The sequence below is a fragment of the Pteropus medius genome, unplaced genomic scaffold (genome assembly GCF_902729225.1).
Source record: "Pteropus medius unplaced genomic scaffold, Ma_sr-lr_union100, whole genome shotgun sequence".
Lineage (NCBI taxonomy): Eukaryota > Metazoa > Chordata > Mammalia > Chiroptera > Pteropodidae > Pteropus > Pteropus medius.
In genome coordinates this window covers 609,627-629,430 of record NW_024342472.1, presented here as the reverse complement: position 1 = coordinate 629,430, position 19,804 = coordinate 609,627, and the positions used below count along the sequence as shown (strand labels likewise).

General features: G+C 45.6%; 1 protein-coding gene across 3 annotated transcripts in view; it reads right to left on the bottom strand.

Annotated features, from left to right (window-relative positions):
- Window positions 1-19,125, bottom strand: part of XPNPEP2 (X-prolyl aminopeptidase 2) — a 26,912-nt gene extending 7,787 nt beyond the window's left edge. For all 3 annotated transcript variants that reach the window (XM_039864945.1, XM_039864946.1, XM_039864947.1), the window contains exons 1-15: window positions 18,859-19,125; window positions 16,564-16,637; window positions 14,903-15,013; window positions 13,714-13,777; window positions 12,593-12,697; window positions 12,250-12,336; window positions 11,234-11,380; window positions 8,449-8,550; window positions 7,697-7,778; window positions 7,251-7,446; window positions 6,402-6,491; window positions 4,772-4,881; window positions 3,987-4,064; window positions 2,769-2,840; window positions 660-720 (exon numbers count right to left, since the gene is read on the bottom strand). In XM_039864945.1, the coding sequence (XP_039720879.1) occupies window positions 660-720; window positions 2,769-2,840; window positions 3,987-4,064; window positions 4,772-4,881; window positions 6,402-6,491; window positions 7,251-7,446; window positions 7,697-7,778; window positions 8,449-8,550; window positions 11,234-11,380; window positions 12,250-12,336; window positions 12,593-12,697; window positions 13,714-13,777; window positions 14,903-15,013; window positions 16,564-16,637; window positions 18,859-18,907 (1,428 nt within the window). In that variant the 5' untranslated portion in view covers window positions 18,908-19,125. The remainder of the gene's footprint in view (window positions 1-659; window positions 721-2,768; window positions 2,841-3,986; window positions 4,065-4,771; window positions 4,882-6,401; window positions 6,492-7,250; window positions 7,447-7,696; window positions 7,779-8,448; window positions 8,551-11,233; window positions 11,381-12,249; window positions 12,337-12,592; window positions 12,698-13,713; window positions 13,778-14,902; window positions 15,014-16,563; window positions 16,638-18,858) is intronic.
- Between the last annotated feature and the right edge of the window lie 679 nt (window positions 19,126-19,804).

The window sequence follows — 19,804 nt, the reverse complement described above, 5'->3', positions numbered from 1 at the left end:
CAACAGCTTGGGGCAGCAGACTCAACCTGTTAAACTGTGAGCTCCTTGAGGCCTGACCAGTGTTTCCAGCATAATGTCTGAGCCACAGTCAGCTCGCTGAATGCATGAATGCAGCTCCCTGCTCCCTACCTTCCCCAGAAACCCCCTAGCACACATAGTTGAATTCCCAACCTTTGAATCAGGCAGACCAGCCCTCACTATTTCCTGAAAACCTCCAGCTCCTTTCTACTTCTGAGACTCTGCTTGTGCCATTTCTCCTCCTGGAATGTCTTTCTTCTTCCTTTCTGCTGAACACAGCTAGGCACACAGACAGCACCAAATAAATATTTGTTCATTGATTTACTGAAATAGGATGACGATAAGCTTGGGTACATCTAAAGGGATGCCATTCACTTCATGGTTATGTACTAATTTCAATGAGAGCACACAGGTGGACACACAGATTGTGGAGTTCTGTTGCTGGCCTGAGACATCTCTGGGGAAGTAGCTGGGGACATTGGGTTTGCTGGCACTAACTTGCTGTGTGACTATGGGCAAACCCCTTAACCTCTTTTGGCCTCAGTTTTAGCCTCTATAAAATAAAAAGGTTCTTATTGGAGTGATTTCTTGAATGTCCCTTGAATGAGGGTGGATAGGGGAAATCTGGGTCCAATGCTTACCTTTTGGAAAGCAGAGGGGGTGCCCCAGTGGACTGTTCTGGTGATGTCTGTGGTTCCATCCCTGTGGAGAAGAGAATCAACATGTCTAGCTCTGCTAACACCTATGGGTAGGGATCATGGCCATATGCTTTCTGTGTGTTTTCCACTGGGGTTTGAGCAGCAGGGCTGGGTTGGGGTGAGATAGGTATGAAAGGAAGAAGATGGCTGCCATCATCAAATGCCTATCTTCAGCATCTATGCATGAAGGGGCTCTGCAAAACTATCAAGTTCAAATCACTGTGTTGTTGGGCAATTCTGATTTCCCACAAATATATTCCACCTTCATTCCTGCCCCCCCCACCGCATTTTGGCTGTTTTGTAAACCTAGGTTTGTTTGGATCAGGCTGGCTCTAAAGCAGGGCTTCTTCTAGGCTTTCTGAGAGGTGGGAAGGGATTGTCTCATTTTTACAGATGGGGAAACTGAGGTCTAGAGAGGTCATAACACTCACACATTCAGATAGTTATTTACCATCTATAGAACACTTTTGGCAGCTCCCTGGGAAGGACAGTAGAGCAGGATTCATTAACCCCATTTCACAGATGAGGCAGCTGAGGCCAGAGGCTCTCTCCCTCTCTGAGCCTCAGTGAAGCCAGGCCTGCAGCAAGCTCTCACTCTCCACAGTTCTCTCCATTGTAAACATGGATCTGATCCAGAAATTTACTCAGAGTCTCAGTGAACCAAAGCCAGAAGCCAAGAAGTCTGACTCCCAACCACCAGCTACAGCTGTTCCCCCAGGATGGTCCATGTGGCTACTCTTGGGGGAGAAGGAAGAGAAAGAGAGAAATGATCCCAGGGCCTTGGGGACTCCTCCTTGGGAGCAGATCACAGGGTGTAACAAACTTCTTTAGAAGGAGAGAAGAGGAAGTGAGGTGACATTTCCTCGACCTCACCCTGCTCTGGGTGCACCCCAATCCAGCAACACCCCACAAATTGACTTCCCTTTTGCACACTGGCCATCTCTAGTACACACAGAGCCACACTTATGACTAGGAAAGGCTGCTAGGCTGAGTGCCTGCTTCACTGGCTCCCAGAGCTGCACTAAGAACATGCAAAGCACATTTGTCATTAGCACATTCACCATTGCCACAAGATATAGGACAGCAAACTGTTCGAGACTACTCCTCACTCTTTCATCAGTTCTGGCACCCCTATCTTTTTCCCACTCTAAGCTTCCCATAGTTCACTTGTTTCCTAGATGAGAAGGGGAGATTTTCAAGTTCTTCTTAGCTCAGTTCCTGTGTGAATGATTGATCACAAATTTAGAAAGAATGAGGTTAGCCTATTCTACATGACCATCATATCCGGGTGTTCAGGGTAGCACATCTAAAGGGATGCCATTAACTTCATGGTTTTATAATAATTTCAATGAGAACACACAGGTGGACACACAGATTGTGGAGTCCTGGTGCAGGGGGATAGCACCCTCTTACAAAGGAGAGTGCTCTACATGTGGTTGTGCATGCGCTTAGAACAGCATGCACACATATCTACTCAGAGACACATACTCATGCTGATGGGTGTGCCCTGTCCCAACTGTGCTCTGAGTGTCCCCTGAGGTTGTTTCTCTCACCTACCTGTCGCTTTTAGAGGGCGGATCCTGACCCCATCCTCAACATGACATGTTCACTTTACCCAAGCAGTGGTGAGGGCAGGGTGGGGGAGAGTGCTGAAGAGGATGCCTGGTGCTAGTGGTGAGTGGGCTGTGTCCAAGGTGTGCACGAGTGGGTGGGAATATGGGTGCAGTGTTCACACAGCCAGGCAGGGCTGCTGAGCATGGCTGTTCAGATTGTGTAATAATATGCCAACTTAAAAACATTTTATTTGAGCAAAGGGAGTCTTCCTGATTCTCACTGAGGTACTACATGGGCAGCCACATTGTTTTGGCCTGTTTCCCACTGTGCAGAGACACCTCACCCCCAAGTGTAAAAATGGGAGAGATGCTCAGGCTCATTCAATGCAGGCTTCTCTGTTCTCAGATAAAGAATCCACACCCAGGAAGAAAAATCTTTGGCCAGCCCAGAGTGTTTGAGCTGAGACAGCTAGGCCAGGGCAGGGTGGGGGCTACATACCAGTATTGTCCCCCAGAATCCACCAGGTACATCTCATCTGAGGACAGCTTGCGGTGAAACTCCTTGGTCGGGCTAGGAAGGAGAGACACTGAGAAAAAGAACAGCCTAACCCTGTGCTGGGTGGAGTGGGGGTCCTTATTGAAAGCAGAGGAACTTCCCCATCTCACCCCTGGGGGTTGGGCTTTCAGGTTGACTCCTTTGGAGAAGTCATTATCTCCCAAAGGGCCCTGGGAGAGTACTCAACCTCTGACACTAATGTCTTCAGGGTGCATCTGTTTATCCTGTACTTCATGAGCAAGGCCCTGATCTTCAGAAAGGAGTGAAAGAACCCAGAATGTGGGTGTTGGGAGAGCCTTAGAGAGCATCCAGTGGAGCCATCTCCTTTTATATAAAGAGACACATGCCTGCAGAGGTCAAAGGGCTTACATGAAGCCACATGGTAAAGCCAGAAGGGAGCTGGGCCTGGACCCAAATGTTTAGTTCAGTGCTCCTCCTCTCACTTTCTGCTGCCTCTGAGAGCAAAGGGCCCTGAGAAGCCAAGGTGCAGGTAGGGTGAGTACCTAAGGATGAGTCTGGAGAGCAAAATTTGGTAAGGCCGAAGAGTTCCTATCCTGCTACTCTCTAGTGGGGAAAAAGGGCTGAGCCAAGGTTTGGGAGACACCAGGGGAGAGAATTCTGGGATAGGCCAGGCCAGCCCTTGGAGGGTATCTAATCTCTCTCTCCTTGCTATGTCCATGCCAGGTTGAGGTATCTATTCAGCTTGGCCCCTCAAATTTCATCAGGTGTTTGCTTTCTATGGAGCCAAACATCTGGCCAGCTTACATCTTGGGCTCACCTTAGTTGTTTCAGGCTGAATGAATGGGCCTTTCTCCTCATGTACTTGTGAGCTTTAAGAATTAACTATTATAAATAACTCACAGGACACCAAGGAAAAGCATCCAGCAGCAGCCCTTCTTCCCTTACAGATCCCTCAGCCCCAAAAGCTCACAAAGCCCCAGCCTCATAGGGGAAAAAATGCTCAGGTCTTTTAATTCCAAGGAGACTCTCAAACCCCCTACTGGACTCCACTCCCTACCCATAGCCCTTACAGTGCTAAAGGATACACAGGTTAAATATGGACTCAGTTCCAAAAACATTCCTTCCTCCACTTCCACCCTCCCTGCACATATACTGGGATATCCTCCACATAGTCCTAGAAAATTCTTTCTCCTGAAGTACCTGTAGTGGGCCAGGGCAGCATTCAGACCACTAGCAGAGATGGTTTCAAAACTGGGTCCGGAGGAAAACTCTTCTTCCCTGAAAAGTACAAGGCAGGAATGGTCAATGAATGGGCTCAGGGGCTAGGCTGGGCCCAAGATATCTACTAAGGATAAATGAAGGTCATGGTTTCCTCTTCCTCAGCCAGACTATCCCAGCCCTGATTCCATCTTCCCAACTCCCAACATGCCAATAATAGAGCACTCAGGTCAGAGAAGGAGAAACTGTAGATATCAGTTATTCCCTCTCCACCTCCATTTTACAGAAGAGGAAACCAAGATCTGTATGACTCTCAGTGTGTCTGTAGTATAGTAAGAGTGAAGAAACCCCCACCAGCCCTGAAGCAGCATCCTGCACCTCAAACTTACAGTCTGCCTATGGCGTGAGTCAAACATGCCCTCAGGATACCTCCTTCCTCAAATTGACATGCTCAAGTGGTCCAGGGGCCAACAGGCCTTAGCCAGCCTCCCGCAAGGAGAAGAGACTCGTGCCTGAAGCAGACACTAGAGGGCACTTTTGGGTTGTGGCCCTTGAAGTCGTCCAGCTTTCAGCAGGGCCAGATAATGTCATCTATTTCCTGCCCAATGCCGGAACCACCCAAGAACGTGTCACTCTTTGATCCAGAGAGGCCCCCAAATACAGGGAGGATCTTCCTTTCCCCTAAGTAAGGAGACCAAGTTCCCCTCACTGCCCCCACTTCCATATTAAAAGATAATCAACCCAAAAATACAGCCGTGGTCCTTCACCCTCGGAACTTATCCAGCAGCTCTGCCCCAGAGAACTCGTCCACTATGCCTTTTGGCACGTTCTTCTCCAGCCAGACCAAGTAGCGGATCATGGGCACGGCATCCCGCACCTGGAGTGGGCCAAGCAGAGAAGCCGGCTGAGGAGCAGTCTTCACCAGGCCTCCCAGATGACAAGATCAAGTGGCTGATCTGAGAGCTGAGCTTTAAGAATGTGAGGGTTTCACCAGTTATGATATTAAGAGATTCTTGTTAATGTTTATTTATATGATCACAGTGTGGTGATGTTTCGAAGAGTCCTTATCTTTTAGAGATACTTAGTATGTGCTGTCAGAAGAAAGGATATAATATTTGGGATTTGCTTTAAGGTCACCCAGCAGCAGAGGATGCAGAGTGGAGATAATGAACATGGGCTTGCAGACAAAACAGAATTGGCCATGACTTGATGTCGGTTGAAACTGGGTGATGGTGCATGGGGATTGTTATGTTATTTTCTCCACCTTTATGTATGTTTAAAAATTTCCATAAGAAGAAGTTTTCTAAAATGAAGTGCTTTATCTTTATTTTAACAAGAATATCCGAGAGTGAGCCATATTCTTGCCAGGGTGAAGAAATCATTATAGCAAACACTTATTTAACACTTGGAATGTGCCAGGCAGTGCACAAAGCAATACATATATCATTTAATATAATATTTATATTTTATATACAAGTATATATTTATATAATTTATATTATTATTATATTTTATATAATTATTATATATTATATGTAGATACACATTATATGTATGTAAATGTATATACATACACATATTTATATAATATATAATTATATATTATATATTGATTATATATTATAATCAATATATTTAAATAGTTAAACATATTAATCATTTATGAATATTTATTATATACAGTTAGCCATTCATATCCATAGGTTCTTTATCCAAGGATTCAACCAACCATGGATCAAAAATATTAAACAAAAATCAGAAAGCTGATCCCTAAGCAATACAGTATAACAACTATTTATACTACATTTACATTTAATTAGGCATTATAAGTAATCTAGAGATGATTTAAAGTATATGGGATGTTGTGCATAGATTATATGCAAATACTATGCCATTTTACATAAAGAACTTGAGCATCTGCAGATTTGGGTATCTGAAGGGATCTTGGAACCAATCCCCTCTGGATACTGAGGGACGATTCTATTATTTATATTATAATATATGTGTTTTATTTATTGTATAATATATATTTATTTACATTTGCTATTTAATCTTCAAAACTGCCCTGTGCTATAGATTACTATTATGATCTTCATTTTATAGATGAATTAACTGAGGCCCAGAGAGATGAATCGACTTGCCCAAGGTCACCCATCTAGGAGTTGAGTGGGGGAGCTGGGGTTTAAACTCAGACACCTTGTCTCCAGGGCTTGTGCTTTGAATCACTGTGCCATGGCTGGGACTAAGGGAGTAAAGCACAGGTGGGTGCCCAGGAGTTCTATGCCCACTTCTCTGTTTCATTGACAGGGCTTCTTCAGGCTCTTCCTGCAGGGTCTCCTTTCTGAACCATCAGACTGGGAGCTCTCAAAAGTCTATTTTTCTTGCCCATGGACTTACGTGGCTGGCCCTGAGGAGGGCCTGCTCCTTGTTGTTTTTCACCGCCTTGGTCATCATCACTGGGGAGTAGGTGTCTGCTATGAGTTTCTCCTGTCACAGGCAGAGAAGAAGAGTTCTGGGAGCCCCTTCCAGGGCACAGCGGTGTTTGAAAAGGATTGGCCGGAAAACCTGGCTGAGGGGAGTCTTGCTGGTCCCTATGGTGGCAAAGATCTTTCCTTCTGTGCTTTCTGGCTATACAGGTCTTTCCTAGTCTTCCAAGTCCAGCTTAAATTTCCCTCCCTCCCTTCATCTCTCCCTGCCCCAGGATCCTACCAGTGCTCTGGGATGAATCAGAGCTTGGCTCCTGCCAGTTAATAGGCTGTTCTGACAGTGTGAGTTTCCTGCACATATCATACTATCATCTGCCATTTATTGAGTGCCTGCTGTGTACCAGGCACTATCTCCTCTAAAGTTCCTCAGAGCAACTTCTCTGAGGTTAGGATTCTCATCACCATTTTGCAGGTGAGGGAACAGAGGCCCAGTTTAGCTAAGTCAGTTGTCCAAGATTGCTGCACAGCCAGTTTGGGGCAGTGCCAGAACTCAGTCTCAGTTTTGGAGACCTCAAAGCCTCTGCTCTACCAGGCTGTACTCCCTCTAGCTTCCTTGATAATCTCTGAGCTCTCTGTGGACAGACATCCAGCTTCCTTTCTTCCTTTTCTCTCCAAAGAGGCCTAGAAGGGGATTCACCACACCTTTGTTGACTGACCAACTGCCTGAATGGCTGAAGGGCTGCGGCCCCACTTTAGGTGACGCTTATCAGGGATGAAGGGGGTGAAGTACCTGGTCTGGGCTGTAGCCTGGCAAACCCACCTTGGGTATCACTTTGTAGAGCCCATACATAGTGTAGGCCATTCCGATCCAGATCCTCACAGCTCCTGAGGCGTAGGTTTGGATGCTGTCATGGACTTGGCTGTAATCTTCAAGTTGTACACACATGGAGCCGGTGCAGCTGGAATTCAGATACTGCAGGGTCTCGGAGTTAAAGCGACTCTTGTTTACAAATAATCTGGGTGAAGAGGCAAGACCAGGAGGGTTCTGAGGGTCTCTAAGGACAATGCAAAGGACCAGAGGCTCTCTGTTGCTGGAGGTCAGGGAGCCAAGCAGACTAGATTTGGAGTAGGTGGAAACAGGGGTCAAGAGATCAGGAAAAGCTCCAAGCTCATGGGAAGGCTTCATATTGGGATTGGGTAAATGATGGGGCAGTAAGGAGTGGAAATTGTAGGAAGTTCACCATAGCAAGCCAAGGAAAACCATACCTGATGGAGGAGTCCGTGAGCAATGTATAGGAATAGAAGAAGGGATTATAAGGAATGTCACTGCTGCGAAGATTGAAGAGCCCTGGGAAAAATGATCAATGGATACTATTTATGAGGCTGAACCGCCTGAGGCCAGCACATCTGACGCCTCTGCCCCACTGTTTGCTTTGCCCTCTCTCAAAGATTTCCAGCAGCATACTTGAATCATCTACCTTTGTATGTTTCTTAGTCTTTTGGTGGGGGGTCTTTGAGGCATAGATGAGAGCTATGGACCTTTTCTCCCAGAAAAATGCAAATATCCAGCAAGTAGTCAACACACAGTTTCAGTGGGGTCCAAGATTTTCTGAAGCCTAGAGCTGGGGTCAGGTAAAAAGCTCTGAGCTACATTGGGACAGAACAGAGCCACACTAGGGGCTAAAGCTTTGTATGTGAGTGCCCTGGGAAGGTGGCCAGACTGCTGGGAGGTGTTTACTGGGCTTCTTCCCCTTCTTGAGACGGAAGCCTTTGCTGCTGTGGTCAGGCCATTCTTCAGTGGCCTAGGGGTTGGCCCCAGCTTGCTCTGGGCTTCCTGGTTGCCTTATTCGACAGACATGATATCCTGCTCCCTCTCCATCTTAGTTCCCACAGGCCATGGCCAAGGAGCTCTCAGAGCCAATGGGTACTTTGTGGTTGGGGGAGGAGTCCTGTGCTGCAGGAGGCTTGAGTGTTAGGACAACCCAGGTGCCTACATGTTTCTGTAAATCTGTACTCACAGGCTGTCTCATCAAGCGCTGATAGAAGCACAGCCGTTGGGGCCTTGTGGTGCTTCTGCATCTGGCTGCGGATGCTAGATACTTTCTCCTGCCAGGTGCTCCCTAGTAGCAACGAAGCCGAAAGAAAGCATAAGTGACAATATCTTCTCTTTGACATTCTGTTCCTGAGAGGGCTCCCTTAGGAAAATAGTTTTTCATTTCTTTAAAAGCAGTAGGACACTTTTTTCCAAACAAACTCTTACTTGTGTAGTCATTAGAGACATGGGCTCTGGGCCCAGACTGTCTGGATTCAAATCCTGGCTCTGCCATTACTAGCTAGGTGACCTTGGGCAACTTAGTTAGCACCTCTGTGTCTTATTTTGCACATGTGTAAAATTAGAATGGATCATAATAATAGTGTCTACCTCAATAGGATTGTTATGGGGATCAAATAAATTAATATTTGTAATGCACATAGAATGGTGTCTTGGGACATAGTAAGTCTGGTATAACTTTCTGATCAATAAATATGCATGCAGAACAGAGATTAGGAGAGTAGCCCTGGTTGAAGGGAAAAGGGATTGCGGTGGGCCATGTTTAAGTCTCCTCTTTGCAGTATCCCTGGTGCTTAATAAGCCACAGTTCTGGGCCAAACATTTTGCTTACATTGTTTTAATTTTTACTTGGCCCAATTTACAGATAATGAAATTGAGTCTTAGGAGAGGTAAAGTGACTAATCGAGGGTCTTATAGCTGGCAAGGGGTGGAGCTGAAATTTGAACACAGGTCTATTTGACTACATGGGCTTACACTCTTAATCTGTATAGACACCGGACTATGTTGCTAACACTGTCAGTCTCCAAACCTGTCCTTAAACTCTGTATCACAGAGCTATCTTTGCTGGGATGCTTGTATTCTGGTCCTAGGACTTTAGTTTTCATCTTTTGTTCCTGCTCCTTGCAATGCATGTAAAGAGTCTACCACCTCTAGGCAGGGCTAGGAATTTACTGTCAGAGTGTCATAAACATTAAGGGTCCTAGATGGGCTCAGAGATTAGCATAAATAACTTAATACTGTTAGAAAAACACTTTATGCCAACAGGTCAAACGATTCAACAAGAATAAAAACTTTGGGTATAATACTTCGTAAGGTTTATTTTATTTTATTGTGGTAAAATACACATACCATAAAATGTATCATTTTAACCATTTTGAAGTGCATAATTAGGGGCTTTAAGAACATTCACAAGATTGTGCAACCATCACCACTATCTAATTCCAGAACATTTTTGTTTTCATCCTTCTCAAAGAACTCTGTAGCCCATAAGGAGTTAATTCTCATTCTTACCTTCCCCCAGCCCCTGGAAACCACTAATCTGCTTTCCCTCTCAATAGATTTGCCTCTGCTAAATATTCCATACAAATAGAATCACACAATCTGGAGCATTCTCTGACTGGCTTCTTTCATTTTGAATTATTTCAAGGTTTATAGATGTGATATATTTTTTTGAGACAACTAATGAAAGCAAATTTAAATTGTCTGATATAGAAATGTCTTTGAGTAACTAGCTTTTCATGTTTTTCCTCTTGCCCTTTCTGCTCTTTAAACCTCTGAGTTGCTAGAGAGAGTCTCTTTCAACTCTATAACCTTAGAGATTTAAGAACTCTGTTCTTGGGTTTCCAGGCCCAGTTCTGGTACAGGATGGCTCTTCCTTAAAGATTATTAGCCTGCCATGACTCAGCTTCCCCTCACTTGTAGGAAGTGACAAAACTCACACAAACTATCTCCCAGTCCCTGGGAGGTTCTCCCCTTTATCCCCTCCCCTTCCCGACATAACTGTGCTCTTCTTTATCTGAATGAGATGAGTTTTATTTTTGATCAAACAGTCTTGGACAGCAAGTTTCTGTACAAACTGTGTTGAGATGTAGAAAGAATGATTCTGCAAGTTACATCAGAACAGATAAAGAAAATTGGACATAATTTGAACTTGTTTCACCAGACCTGCTATTTTGACATTTCCCTCCTGCTTTTTTGACTCCTTCCCAAACAATAAGTGTGCATGGACTTGCATGGGGGAAAGGAGCCTTTCAGATTGCCCAATATTCCTAGGAATCCAAGTCCATTGGCTCGTTCAGAATTCCCGGCAAGGTAGAGGCTGGTGGTGGCCAAGACACCGATTCACAGTCAGGATTTTAGTTACTTCTAATAAGAATCATAGAACATACTGTTCTTTTATGACATATTTAGATGGTGTCAACAGGGTCAAGATTATTGATCTTTAAGTTTTTGGGGTTAGTGAACTTTCCTTTGTGGTCTAGCCAAAACTTGAACCCTAATCTGTGCCACAGACTGACTCAGAGCTTATTTACTCCTTTTGTCCACCATGGCCCAGCCAACCCCAGGCATCTTAAATCTAAATTCCTCATCACAGATGGCTGGAAGTCAAGGTTTGAATAATTCATTACAAACTGGTCTCCAATACCAGATAAGCAACTGTCATGTTTTTTTCTCTCTTTAAAAATGTGTGTTTTTTCATTTTTCTCTGACTCTCTTGTTTCTTTCCTTCCTGCTCTCTCTTGCTTCAAATCTTAACATTCATTATTCCAGCATTTTCTAAATATGGTCTGGGGATCTTTTGATTCAGACTCACTTTTTAAAAGGTCCAGGATTCTGCATTTTAAACAAGCGTCCTGGACAATTTGGGTGTACACAAAAGTTCGAGAACCATTGCTTTGGTACCTGTTAAGGACAAATTTTCCAGCCAAAGGAACTACATGCTGGGAAGGAGAAGTGGCTTAGGGAATCACCTGTGAATGTTTCTTGCAGGACATAAATGGGCTGGCTTGGAGCTGGAGGCCTCTCTGACTCCCACACCAGGTCCACAAGGTTGGCTGTAATGGACACCAGCTCTCTGTCAGAGCCTTGGAAGGCCGCGTCATAACTCTCCCAGGAGGCTGCAGAGATAGGAAGGAGTAACGTATTCTCTGCCTATTTATACCTCAGGGAAAAACTGTGACTCAGGCAAAGTTAGTACTTATCTACTCTGCCTCCTATTCTGCTCCTGCAGCCCCAGCTGCCCAGAGCCTTTCCAAGAAGTCTAGCCCTCCTGGGGTATGTCCTTCTTCTTTCCACTTTTAAGGCCTAATCGCCATGAGCCCACCCAATGCTGTCCACAGCCAATTGGCTAAGCTCATTTTAAAGTGCCATTGGCTGTGGGGCCCTCTTTTTGTACTAACCATTTTAACTGAGCTTTAATACTACAACCCAAAGGAATGGTTGATGGCCTTTAGAAAGGTAGTCAAAGAAGCAAGTTCCTAAGTGGGAGCCTTTCAGTACATATTTTCAAGAACTCCATCCTTGGGGGGAGGCTTGCCAGTCAGCTGAGATCCCAGAACTCAGGGAGCTGTATTCCTTGGAGGTGAAGGAATTATGCTTTTTTAGTCAGAAGCCCTCTCAACTACTTTGACCCTTCCAAGCTGCCTTCCAGAAGAGGGCTACAGAAGCGATTCTAGTGCCCTAATTGGTAGAGTTCCAGGTGACTGGTGATGGTTCTGGGTTTAAGGACATCCTAACCTGAGGCTTATAGGTTGAGTCTCTGCACTCATGACTTAAAAAATGCTGTATTTATTCTCTTAAATATATTTTTACTATATAATCCATGATTACATTCTTATTGCAAATATTTTACAACCACAAGTTCAAATACTCTATATTTAGAGTCACCCTGCCCCTCCTTCTATCAAGGTTCACTTCTTTACATCCCAGGGAACCTGAGTCACCTTCATTGTTGTGGACAAATGTAGGGACTGAAGGAAGAACTTACCAACGGAGAAGAGGAGAGGGTCAAAGCCCACATGCCCTCTAGCAGGAATCTCAGTGAGGAGCCAGTTGACAATGGGTGTAGTGCCAACTGAGAGAAAGACATGAAGGAATACAGGAGTCACCTCCAGGGCCAGCCCCAGGCTCTCCAGCCAGGTTTCTGTCTGTGATAGTCCTGCCATGTGTATTCTTCTTGATAGCATTCTCAAAGTTTAGGGATGACCTCAAATTTCCTCAGCTCTCATAGGGACCCAGCATGGCCTTTCATGCATCCCCTCATCTGTATGTCCCCAAACCTAGTCCAGGTTCCAGGGCTGAGGTGGGGGGAATCCATGTAGTCCTTTTACCTTCCTTATGGAGCTCCCAGTTGCAGTCCATCTCCCGCTCAGCCTGGGTCCAGTAGCGACTGTCAGTCCAGAGACCTGCTTTCCCCATGGTCACTACTGCGGTTCCTGGGGAAGAACAAAGAAACTTGAAAGTGAGGGTAAAGGTGAAGGATGTGGTTTTAGTTAGTGCATATGTGATACAGTGCTGGCTTTGAGAATGTCACAGGGATCTCTGGAAAGTTTCTCTCCCTCATTGGAAGGAAATGAGGCAGGAGATGTTAAAGAGAGCTTTGACGGAAGCCAGCAGAAAGGGTGTCCTGGGCCTGGCATCTCTGCTTTGTGTTGAGGGCCTCTCCTAAGGCGGCCATTAGGACTTTTGTCAGGAGAAGCGGGGCCTGCTTTTGGCAGTCCAAAAGAGTCGATGCTGCATGTAGGTGCTCTCAGGAAAGGTAGTGTAGTCAGTATCAAGACTCAATGTCATACGGACACTAAGCCAGGGGCTTAGCTGAGGATAGGCAGAGAAAATAAACCCAGAAACTTTGGTAAAGAGAAGGGCCCATGATGGCTAAGGCAAGGCAGCTTGAAGCCCAGGGGAGGAATGTTTAAGGATTAGCAAGAGAAGCTTGGATTTCATTCAAGGGGCCAGGATCAGGGTATGAGGCCTCTTCAGAAACTGGGACGCCATAAGGATTTCTACATTTGGCTACGTGAAGTGCTGTTGCTCTTTAAAGGACTGGCAAGGTAAAACTTTGTCCCCAAGTGAGCCATTGTGTGAAGGAAATCAGCAGACTCCTGGTGGCTAGACATAGAAGTACTGACTATTCCAGAAAAGGGGCCCAGGGAGTGCTAAGCTGGATGAGGCTGCAGCAGAGGCAGTGAGCATGGGAGGGAAACCAAGAGGGCTATCTTCTTCATGCAGAAGTTTGGCTGGACAATGAGATGTGTACTCTGGGGAACCTGATTGGACATCTGCCCTGGTGACCCTTTTTGGAGTGGTGGAGGGGAAGCAGAGAGAGTAGCAAGAAATTTCTGAACTCTAGGTCCTGGGGTTCTTGGCTGACGAGAACTAACCACGCCAGGGAATCTGTGACCACCTCTGGGTTAGGCAACAGAAGCAATGAGGACAGGGTAATGACTGTCACCTGCAGACCCTGTAAAGCCTGTAATCCATGCAAGCCGCTTGTCATGTTCACCGATGTACTCACTCTAGGAAATCAACAACAGTATTGTTAGCTTTCTTCATGAAGTCAGACCCTACATGGAAGGCTCCCAACCACATCCTAGTTCGTTCTGGTCAGATTTAACCAGTCTTACAAGCCCAGGCATGCAGGGCTTCTCTTCCAGGATGGCATCTGCAACTCTCTCCAGCTCTCAAGATCTTCTCTTCCTTTGAACAACTGTATCTCTTGGAGTGTAAAACTCACAACCTAGTACTGGACTGTTCTACAAAGGAGTCTTGTCTCCCTTGTCAAATGCAAATTCTGTGCAGTCTGAGATCATGTCTTTTGGTTCTTCTTGGTTCTCCCCTCCAGCTGTCCCTCCTCCCTAGACTAGTAAGCACACTGACTACATCATAAGTAACTTCTGCATTATTATATTTTGATCCTCATAATCACTGGAGACATATTTCATTATTCCATCTCACAGAAGGAGAAACTGAAGTTCGGACATGTGTCCAAGGTTCTTAGTCTTTCCCAGCAGGTGGGAAAAGTAATTCAAGTAATCTTATTGACACTGAAAATTCCTTCTCTTCCAACTGGGTTGGCGCTGGGAAGGCAGATAGGGTAGATGGGGTCCAGTGGTGGGAAAGGGCAAGATGGATGGACAGGGGCACTGCTTTGGGAAAAGCAGTTATTCAGACTATCTTGTTTCCTGTCTGCTTCTCTTCCCCCAGCCTACATCCCAAACTCATGTAGTCCAGGGTCTGGATAATTTCATTAGGTTATTGGAAGGGCAGATCCAGAAGAGAGCTTAGCATTCTTCCTGTCCAATTCCCAGCCCATATTCTAACCTCCTAGGGCAGGGTTCCCTAAACATTCATTCTGGGTCTGCCATCTAGGAAGCAATCAAAATTGATTCTGAAGTTGTATATAGTTTCATTGCCTGAAGTCAAGGAGATTTGGCAATGTCTTCTCTCCTATGGAAAAGATTACATTCTTTTAGCTGCCCTAAACTCCCATGTCCAAGCTCCCCACTTCCTTCCCTTCACTTGTTAAGTCTTTTCTTTGCCTTCATCTTCTGAGTATTAACAGCTTCCTATTTGTGGCCTGTTCTCATAAACCAACCTGGGGTAGTAGAGAGGGCAAGGGTGGAGGCAGAGCTGTCCCTCACCATGTGGGCATCCGTGTCTGGGATGATGTAGGCAGAGAGATTGTGGGTGTGCATCTGCTGGCGGAGGGCTGTGAGCTTCTCTGTGGTATTGACCGCAGTAACTGGAAGGTACTGACATGTGACAGGAAGACAAGACACACACATAGACATATATTGCTTAGTGAAAATGGTGTCGAAGGAGCCACCAGCCTCTCCTTAGGCAGGTTGGGGTTGGGCATGCTGGGCTGGCATGGAAGGATGGGGCAGCAGCTGATGTTATAAGTTCGTCTAGATTAAGGTGCCTGGGCTGACCAGAGATGGAGGTGTTGAAGAGCTTAGAGAGGGACCCTTTGTGACAGTAATGGCACCTGATTTTGGGATGAGGATGTGGGTGAGAGTTGTAGGGGTATGAATGTTGGCACTGGGCCAGGCCGGGTGTTGAGGAGTGCAGGGGTGTGGTCTCTCTTTAGATACCTTGGAGGTAGCATTGCCAATTTAGCAAATAAAAATACAGGATGCTCACTCAGTCACATTTGAATTTCAGATAAACAACAAATAATGTTTTAGTATAAGTATGTCCCATGAACTATTTAGGACATACTTATATAAAACGTTACACATTATCTGAAATTCAGATGTAACTTGGTGTCCTGTATTTCACTGGGCAACCTTACCTTGGGGAATTTTTCAAGTTTTCACTCACTGGTCTCAAATGACAGAGGAGAGTGAATGAGTACCTCTCAGCAGTTTGGGACATTGTCCAGAAAGATCTCTTTAAGTCAAAATTTCTTTAAAGCCTGCTTTATCTTTAAAATAAAAAGCGTGGGATTTTTTGCTTGTTTGTTTTGTTTTGTTTTGCCTTCTACTCCACAATATATCCATGTTTATTTTAATGTAAAAGTAATGTGGCTGAAGACCACCTATCTGCCTGCCCCAGTGGTCTCATAAAGTTGTCATTACAAGCACATGTACTCCTGAGATTTAGTGGATACTGGTAGGCCCATCATCTCTCACCTTCTGGCCAACCCCTGCCTGGAGAAGCTCTTTTTCCTTACTCTGGTTGTGGAAAGAATCACTTCGATCTCCAGCCAGGAAGGGACGACCTTTCAGCTCCAGTATAGTGGGCTATCTTCAGGTCTTCACACCCCAAGCCTCCCTCTCTTGACCTTCTGTTGGCTCCTCTAGCTTTCTGACTTTCTATCTCCTTCCTTCTGTGCCTCCCTCTTCTCTGTTCCTCCAGAATTTTTGTTTCCTTTTCTCCCATTCTCCTCCTGGCCTCTGCCTAGACTCAGCCAAAACTTAGCTAGGAGACTCCTGCCTTCCTTCTCTCCCTCCCTCGCCTCCTTCTAGTGGGGCTGCCTAGGCCCAAGACAGGACTATGGTAGATAACCTGCTGTGGGAATGGATGGGAGGGAAGGAGGGAGGTGGATGTCATGCACCTGAGAATGTGCTGACAGTTTTGAAGGATGTTAATCAGAAACTAAGCCCAGAGTCCAGAAATCAGGAGGAAGGCTGATAAGAGGGAAAGGGTAACAACTGAGCCAGTGGAGGATGGGAAGAACAAGGGGAGCTGTGAGGAGGGGCAGGGGCGGAGAGGCGGGTGTTGGAGAGTGGAGGTGGGCGTTGGAGAGTGGAGGTGGTGCTGGGATGGCCGCCAGGGCGGGGCCAAGTCAGGGTCTCACCTGAGGGCTGGATGAACAGTTTCTCACATCCTCTGTTTTTGGGTCCGCTGGCTTTGGATTGCCCCAGGCACAAGCTAGAAACCCGGAGAAAAAAATCCAGGGTCACTTGGAGATCAGATAATTCCTAGAGAGCATAGGGACATGTTCCTCCAACCCTCCTCCTTATCCCTGCAGGGTCTCCATTCTTTGAAACAAACACAGGATGCTGTCCAACTCGACTTGAGGATAAAAATAATCAAATTCTATAGAAAATCAGGCTGAATTGGATGGCACCCTGGGTCACAATCAGAGAAACCTGATTCATCGGCAAGTGTTTGCTACTTTTGGATGGGTTTTAGTACTCATTAAATCAATTTTTTCCCTTCTAATCTAATTTGGTCTCTTTAGGGTCTACTGAATGAGAAGAGTTGTGTGTGAATTAAATTTTAGTAATTCAAATTTTCTTCGAAATGTTCTAGAGGATCTCACTAAATAATCACCCCGCCTTCATTTTACTCTTCTATAAATCTAATTATTTATATATTGGGTTTGCTTAAATTCAAGACCCAGTTGTACCAACTCTTATAATCTAAATCTCTGCCTATCATTCTAGGTTAGTTTTAAAATATAAGACAGGCAATCACAGTCTGACATTGTCACCTGATGGAGAAAGGTGGGTTAGCATTAAAGAGCTCCTACTATGTGCCAGGCACTGAAGTCAACAATTTATTTATAGCATCTCATTTGATACTTGCAACAGCCCTGTGAGGTAAGTATTATTGTCTACTTTCTATAGAAGAGGAAGTTGAGGCCCAGATAGGTTTGGTAACCCATGTAAGTTTTGCCACTTCGAGTCACTAGTAAAGCAGTAGTTTGAACCCAGGCCATCTGAGTACAAAAAACAAAAACAAAAACAAACAAACAAACAAACAACCATGAAAGGGCGGTGCCACAGACGGGACAGAGTGTATGGAGACTTAGTTTCCAATTTGGTTTCTTTCCCAAATTTGGTGTAATCCAAGGAGAGTTATCTAGTATTCACTGAGCAAACATTTCCCAAGTTCCTACTATAACCAGGCACAGGGTCCTATAAGCTCTGGGTCCTGAAATTCCAGTAGTCTCTGATAGTCCTTCCTTCTAGTTCTCCAGCCTTTATGTAATGGGGGCCTGAGTATGGGGAGATGCTATACTTTTACCTTCTGAATGGGTTGTGCTACAGATGGAAGGAGGGTGGCTGGGGTCTAACACCATTAATACCCTGCCTGGCTGTCTTGGTTTCATAAACTCAAGGGAGAGATGAGACCCATACTGTTGATTTAAGAAAATGAATCCTCATTTTTGCAGAAACAGATCTCTGGCAAAATGATGGTGCTAAGACATCAACATAAGAAGCAAAATTAAGTCAACCTAAGTCCTCTGGACACCCAGATTACTGTTTTCTGAGGCTTGGCTATGGCTTCCAAGGTCAGGATCTGCAGCCAAATCATTCTCTGGTCCCTGGCACTTGAGAGGTGCTCAGGAACTTGGTGCTGAATAAATGAGCATGGTCCTGCTGATAGAGAGCAAAGGGAAGGAAGGTTTCCTTAAGGCTGGAGGTGGAGAGGGTGTGGAGGATATTGAGCTGAGCACTTAGTTGTGACCAAAGAGGACAAATAGGGCACCATAAGGGTAACAAGGGCCAAAATTTAGTTAAGCTCCTCCAAGGCCTCTTCTCGATTAAGCCTTGACTTTGGCTTTCCATGTCCATTCTGTCCTTGCTGGGCCTGCATCACCCAGTCTTAGCAAGATTCTTGCTGTTAGTTTAGAGAAATTCCTCTACCCTTAATATCTGATCACCTTTGATATCTAATCACCTTGGCCTGCTTTCAATGAGTATCCCGTTCAGTCGGGTTAGCAAGAATCTCCCTACCTTTGATGCCTCCTCTTAGGAAATTTCCATCTACTGATCTCCTCACTCTGATCATTGGCCATCTTTGCTGTACTCAGAATTGAACCTAATCTTCCTCCCCTGTTGTGGTGCCCCTATTGCAATAGTCTTGAATAAATTCTTCCTTGCTCTTTTAACAAGTACCAGAATAATTTTTTTCTTTAACAGATAAGAATAGAAGAGTGCCAAACCAGACTTGACCTGAGTCTTGAGGGACCCAAGGACTGGACCTGGGGTTCCTCTTCCTCAAGACAGAGAGGGAGGCCAAGAGAAAAAAAGACAACCTGTGCCCCAGCCCTCACTGAGCCCAGAAGGAGAGGCCAGAGCTGATCTCCAGCTGGATGTGACCTACCAGGAGGAAAAGGGGGAAGGGAATGGGATGCACTTACCACAGAGGAGGACAAGCCAGGGGCAGCAGGCCCAGGGAATCAGGGCCATAGAGTCTTCAGATGCTGGTGCTGGATGGATGGAGGGATGGGGGAGAGTGGGCAGGCCTTTTCTTTTCTTGATCTCTTCCTCCAGGCCTTTCTGGGGAAGATGCAGCCAGGGGGTGGGGGCTGGCTTTGGAAAGGAGGTATCTGACTGGTGTATGGAGAGAACCTTTCTGATCTGTTGTTTCTGAAGTCTCCAGGAGTCAGGGTAGGCAGAGAAGCCTCTGCTGGCTCCTAGTCACATGGAGTAGGGTGTGAGCCTGCCCCAGGCAGAGTCCAAAGATCTTTGAGACAAAGAAGCAGCAGCTGGTTTCAATTACCCTGCTTCTACCAGCCCCCTGTACAGCAGTCAGCCTCAGCCATTCCTGAATTCTGTTCCCCTCTCTCTGGCAAGCTGTTTCTTATTAGCTTTCCTATCCTGGAACTCTGGCTGCAGTCCCATTTTTGCTTTCAGGTGGTTGTTTATCCTTCCTTCTCCTCTAAGCTGACCTTTGTCAGAAAAATCCAGGATCCTCTCTCCCTAGTGCCTGGGAAGCATAACTGCACTCTTTGGGAGAAGTTAGTTATAGTCGGAGAGTTACTTTTTTGAGCTGGGGTGAGTGCCCTCAGGGGAGCTCACTCTGTAAAAGTGCCACCAGCCACTGGTATAGGGGAAGACTGCCCTTATTTTAGGACTGTTGGCACCTTTCACACCTGAGAGGGAAAAGGCCTAAAGGTCTATTTGAAGAGATCAAGGGATGCCACTGAAGAGGGAAGAAAACCCAGAAATGGGAGATTAGGGGCTCCCAGAAGACAAATTTTGTTCACTAGACATGATCTTTCTGTCATAGTTTCTAGAACAGGACTTTGATTCTTCTGTAGTCACTCTTAACCAGCATGACTCCCTACAGAGGAAGCAGAGAAA